The sequence below is a fragment of the Sphaeroforma arctica genome (assembly GCF_001186125.1).
Source record: "Sphaeroforma arctica JP610 unplaced genomic scaffold supercont1.25, whole genome shotgun sequence".
NCBI classification, from domain to species: domain Eukaryota; class Ichthyosporea; order Ichthyophonida; genus Sphaeroforma; species Sphaeroforma arctica.
Window position 1 is genome coordinate 212,968 of NW_014040533.1, and position 5,561 is coordinate 218,528.

At 38.3% G+C, this 5,561-nt stretch overlaps 1 protein-coding gene across 1 annotated transcript; it reads left to right on the plus strand.

Annotated features, from left to right (window-relative positions):
• Positions 1-1,007: 1,007 nt before the first annotated feature.
• On the plus strand, positions 1,008-3,311 carry SARC_00737 (hypothetical protein; the record flags this gene model as incomplete). The annotated part of the gene is made up of 4 exons (XM_014305584.1): positions 1,008-1,151; positions 1,897-2,013; positions 2,351-2,526; positions 3,127-3,311. Coding segments are annotated over 4 exons (622 nt in total), but the record flags the coding sequence as incomplete, so codon positions are not given.
• Between the last annotated feature and the right edge of the window lie 2,250 nt (positions 3,312-5,561).

A 5,561-nucleotide genomic window follows, 5' to 3' on the forward strand; every position in this document is an offset into this window, starting at 1 on the left:
AGTATATATATTTATACACACACACACACACACATATATATATATATATATATATATATATATATGTGTGTGTGTGTGTTCGTGTGTGTGCGTTTATGTGCATGTGTCTGTATGTGTGTGTATTTATACATGTTTATACATATACACACACACACATATATATATATATATATATTTATATTTTGTATTTATATAAATACATATATATAGATATATATATATATATATATATATATATATTTATATTGTGTATTTATATAAATACATATATATATATATATATATGTATGTATGTATGTATATATATATATATGTATGTATACTAATATATCTATATATATTTATAGTATCTATATGTGTTTATATTATTATATATATATATATATATATATACTATTTTTGCTATTATTAATATATATATATATATATATATATACATATATATATAATATATAATATAATATATATTATTATATTATATTTAATATGTGTGTTTGTATGTGTGTTTGTGTGCGTGTGTGTGTTTGTGTATTTGTGAATGTATTTGTGAATGTCTATATTGTGTGTGTTTATTTGTATATATACATATGTGTATGTGAGGACATATATTTGTGCAAGTTGTGTACTCACTTTATAAAAATTTATGCATGCGCGAACAGATATATGTGCATTGTACATATCTACATAAAGCGATAGCAACAAGGTGTAGAAGCCTGTACACATATCGTTAATGTAAAATACTACACATACATATATCTATGTCTGCGCACAGCATTACATGCCTCAAAGTAGACGTATTACTTTGATTCCATTGAATACACGGAAATATACATTATATTTGTACGCACTATATCATGTTCACTTCAGCATATCCTATACAGCCGTGATAACTACCGCCTTGTGTGTCCGTGCTGCTGTTGAGCTCTATTGTATACCTTCTTGACTTTCGCTCGAAATACGGATCTCAAAATCTGTTCGAAAATTCCAATGAATGAGCAGTCGAGGCGATGAGAGGGCAATGTGACATATTACAAGCACAGCTGGAAGAACAGAGCAAGCACCACCAGAACGACATGGAGACGTTGAGATTCAACAGCGAGGTAATCTCTCAGCAGTGGACCACCCAGGCAGCAGAGGCTATCAAAGGACAGGTACAAGCATACCGTGACGTGCAGAGGGACAGGAAATGTACACACAGTGTATCAATAGTGTATTCATGCACGCATGGATGGTGCTGGCAAACGATCTGTGTTGGTATTAGTACGATTGCCAAACCACAAGAATACACATGGTCCTTCCAAACCTGTATGCATAATTTGTTTTACACATCGATTTTTTAATTTATAGGTATGTATGTGCTTGTATACAACACACAATAGTAAGTGTGGTCAAATTATGGAATCTTTGCTGGTTTAAGCCAGTTCTAAACTTGTCCCTATGTATGGAAGTTACGCAAGCGTCTCCATGTACAATACACACTTCATATACAAGTACACGTGTGTTTAGTATACCATCGACTATGAGAACTAGTGCGTGGATTGCCCAGTAATGTCTGAGATATGTGTATCGTATCAACACTTGCTTCTGGCGTTGGACTTGTGTTACCGTAGTTGCACACACTGTTTGCGTACAATTTCCGCTTTGTATCGCTGCTACTCTCTGCAACGCTCACCATCTATTCCATGCGCTTTTATAGTACGTCTCATGAAAGTATTTAGGCCGCGGATACCAATGACGATGTTATACTTCGTGTCGAATCTGTCCTATTGCATCATTTACAGCGGCTATACATCCCGCGTCAATCAAAGGGCGAAGCATGCATATATAATGCTTTCACATGGAGTAGCCGCTACGTAAACTCATCCTGTTTTCTATTGAAAACCATCATGCTGAAAGGATTTGCATATCGAGAGAGTGCACGAGTTGGTAAATGAAACCGTCGAACAACTCCATACGATAGAAACAGAAGCAATACAACAGAGAGACACTACAATCGATGGGCTAGTCAAGCAGGTGAGTTGCCCCTTCAGATGTAACCACTGTGCCGCACGCACATGTATATTGGAAATGTGCGCACAGGTGCATGCAGACGCAACTGCAACTGGATTTGTTCTTCAAATGCACTATAAAACCATTAGCTGTTCGTTTGTCCAGGGAGAGGAACAGCTTATACTGCCTCCAACAAGATGTTTCAACCTGACGTGTCTATTAGGTTTTATGATCAGTTCAAACTTGTATAGAGATTCATTCCCATGTGTGATACATACTTCAAAGCTGAATTCGCGTACGCTTGTGGTATAATTGTGAAACGCGTTCAGCAACGCTCAACGGTGGCCATTCTTATCTACAGGTCAGATCTGAATCATCGTTTGCGAACATGGTGAAGCATCTGATCCTTGCGTTATTCGTGGCTGTGGCAGTGGGAATGTATGTTCAAAACGCATCTCAACTTGTCAAGTGCGAACAGAAGGACCAGGCGGTCTATCAATGTCAAGCTCAAGCCTTGACTCATAACAAGACATTAAGGTGAGCTTGTTGTGGCAACTAGAAAGGCTCGGTAGTCTGTAGTATAATTGTGATCCCATTCGTTGCCCAAGTGCTTTTACTGAGGATTTTCCTTCCGAGCTACTACACTCGTGATAACCATGAAAATAGGAATGCTTGCCAAGCGCTGATTTGATGACTTTCAAAAGCATATCAGCAGTTTCACTTGATATGTCGCTTCTGCTTCTGCCAAATACTCTCATGAAATCCCTGTCTAAGGTTAGCTAGGTGCAGGCATATATATCTAGATGTTAGTTATATTTGTAAATATATGGCCCTCTTAATTTTTGGATGGGAACACAGAGTATCAGGCCGGTGACAAATATTGTTACTATGTCGAAACCTCTGCAATAGTGTGGCGGTGCGATGAATGTGGGGCTCTAAACAGCTTGTTCAGGATAGCTGATTTTCTCGCAGAATTAATGAACTGGTGTTGGAAAGGACTCAATCAAACCCACGATTGGGTTGCACAACGTACATACACTTCTGGCGAAACGCTGTAGATAACCACTTGCAAACTTGTTAATAAGATTACATACACACACAGCCCACGCATAAAATCCGGTATTGCTTACATTATAGGTATCTCCACCAACACTGTGACGCCGAAAGTAAGAACTACGAATACAGGCTGGCCACAACACAGCAAAATGTAACAATGCTGCTGATGCAAAAGGACATGCAATGTGATGAAAGGCTTCAGCAGGTGGCACCGCATGAGAAACAACTCATAACAATGACCAGCAACTACAAGCGGACATTGAGGTATGCAATAAATGCAAACAAGCACAAGTGTAATCTATTATTCTGATACGCATGCATGAATACAACACCATATAGAATACGTGCATCCGTGTGTTTGTCAACTGCGCCTACTGCAGACCTTATCTGGTGCAGTTGGAAGTTTAAGCCAAACGTAGTAGGACGGCCAGCGATCAATTTGCCTTCTCTCACATTGGGCCAGCCAAAGCACCGCACGATCTATTTCAGTGTCTGTTTTTAAAAACCACCTCAACAGGCCAACATACAATCCTTATCGAGTCCGAAAAAAAATCCCACGTGGTCTGTCAATTAGACATACATCAGACAGGTTGAACTATTAGTCGAAATAGACCTACACCTGACTGATTGAATCTCTTTCACTATAGTTCCCTGTCTAAGAAATGTGGTATGTGGAGTACGCATGCCACTGACGAACTACGGAGTTCCGCTGCTGCTGCTGCTGCTACTGGTGGCACTTCCGGTATGTTGTGTATCAGGAGCGGGATGTGTTAACATATTCGGGTTTTCCTATTCGCATTCATTAAGATACGCTGAAACCCACAACCCACCATTGGGGAAAAACGTTCTACATCGAGGAAGTCCATACAACGAAATTATTGGATTGATAAGTGTCGCATATGCTCAAATTGGGTCCCTGTAGCATTGCATTGGATGTGGAGAACTTATGTGTGCTTTCAAGCATAAGCCATGAGCACACCCCATACGTGTACACGAAATGCGTACCGGAGTATATACAAGCTACAGTATCCGATTCTATCGCTTTCGCAGATTCTCATAATTTCGCTTTTGTTTCCTCCTAAAGCCTCTACGGAAGCTAGTTTGCACCTCCTACCTTTCCTATAGTAAACAATACAAAAGCGATGACTATTCTTCTCGGTTCAAAATGAGTGTTTGATAAGAATTACTGATGCTGAGTATACTGTTATACGACCGACTTAACCTTTCTACTACTTGTTTTTTGGGGGGAAATGTAGTGTGGAGTCTTCTCGGCTTTCCGGGTTGTTCAGCCTCGTGTGATCTTTCGATGTGCTCTCGACTGCTCAGAGGTGGACATACTATATGCGAGGAATTATATGAACAGCACGTGGCTCTGGCGGAGTGAGACAAGCCTTTCGTACTGATTTAGTATAAACACATAGAGCTATCTATGAATAAAGGGGTGTCGTTCCGATCTTGACTTGATAACTGTTGATGCGAAATATCCTTCATTCACTCTGCGAGTGCTACTCGGGAAAGTAACCACTCTCTGGATGGCTTTATGTTGTCAGTTAACCACAGGACACACTATGTGTGGTGCTGCAGGGAATGACTATCCCAATTTGCGGTGATGAGGATCGATAACTGACATACTGAAATGGAGGTGACTATCCTTCAGGATAAAATCCGTGTGTTTTTTTAGAAGTAAGTTTTGTTTCCTGTAGCCGACAGGGAACTGACTATTTTCGTACTTGTATTCAGCACAACATAGACTATATATGTAAAATGTATGAAACTTGAACTGGTCTCAAATAAAGCGGAGAATATCTTACTGTGCCTCGTCAGAAATAAAAGGATATCAATTTGATTGAAAACAAAATGAGAATTTCTTATCTAATGTTATAGTTTGACGGTAGTGAGGTCTCTTCGTCTCGTATCACTTCTCAATATTGTTTGCAAAAGTCTTAAAATGTTTGTGTCGATGATTTTCTAGCAACACTCACACTCTAATTTACTGCAAATTTTGTAGCGCAGATTGCAGTATTTGCGAGGTCATACCGCTGTACGTTATCTGCCTCGAATTATGTGCAATTTATATTTATATTTATTGCTTTTTCTAAATTGATTTAATCATTGTTAAACAAAAATACAATGAGATACAATTTTCAGATGAGGTAGAAAGGGTCACCTGATGAGTTGCTAAAATGCTGTCCTGGTCCGGTCGCACCTACTTAACCGTATATTATGTAATTAACAAATAAATTTTTAAAGAAGGACAGAGTTTGGTAATCTCTACTGCCAAAGAACATGCCAGCTCCACCATGAATTTAATATACAAAATGGTTTGGATCCTAGAACATATTCTGAACCCCAATCACCACATTGTAATAATCCCGAATATGGAAAGTACGTATTTAAGGGCTAGTTATAATATATGTTGTATGTTATATTAGTAATTATCATAAGTGTACTTTTCAATTCCATATTTTCCCATCAATTGTGTTATTTATATATATATATATATATATATATATATA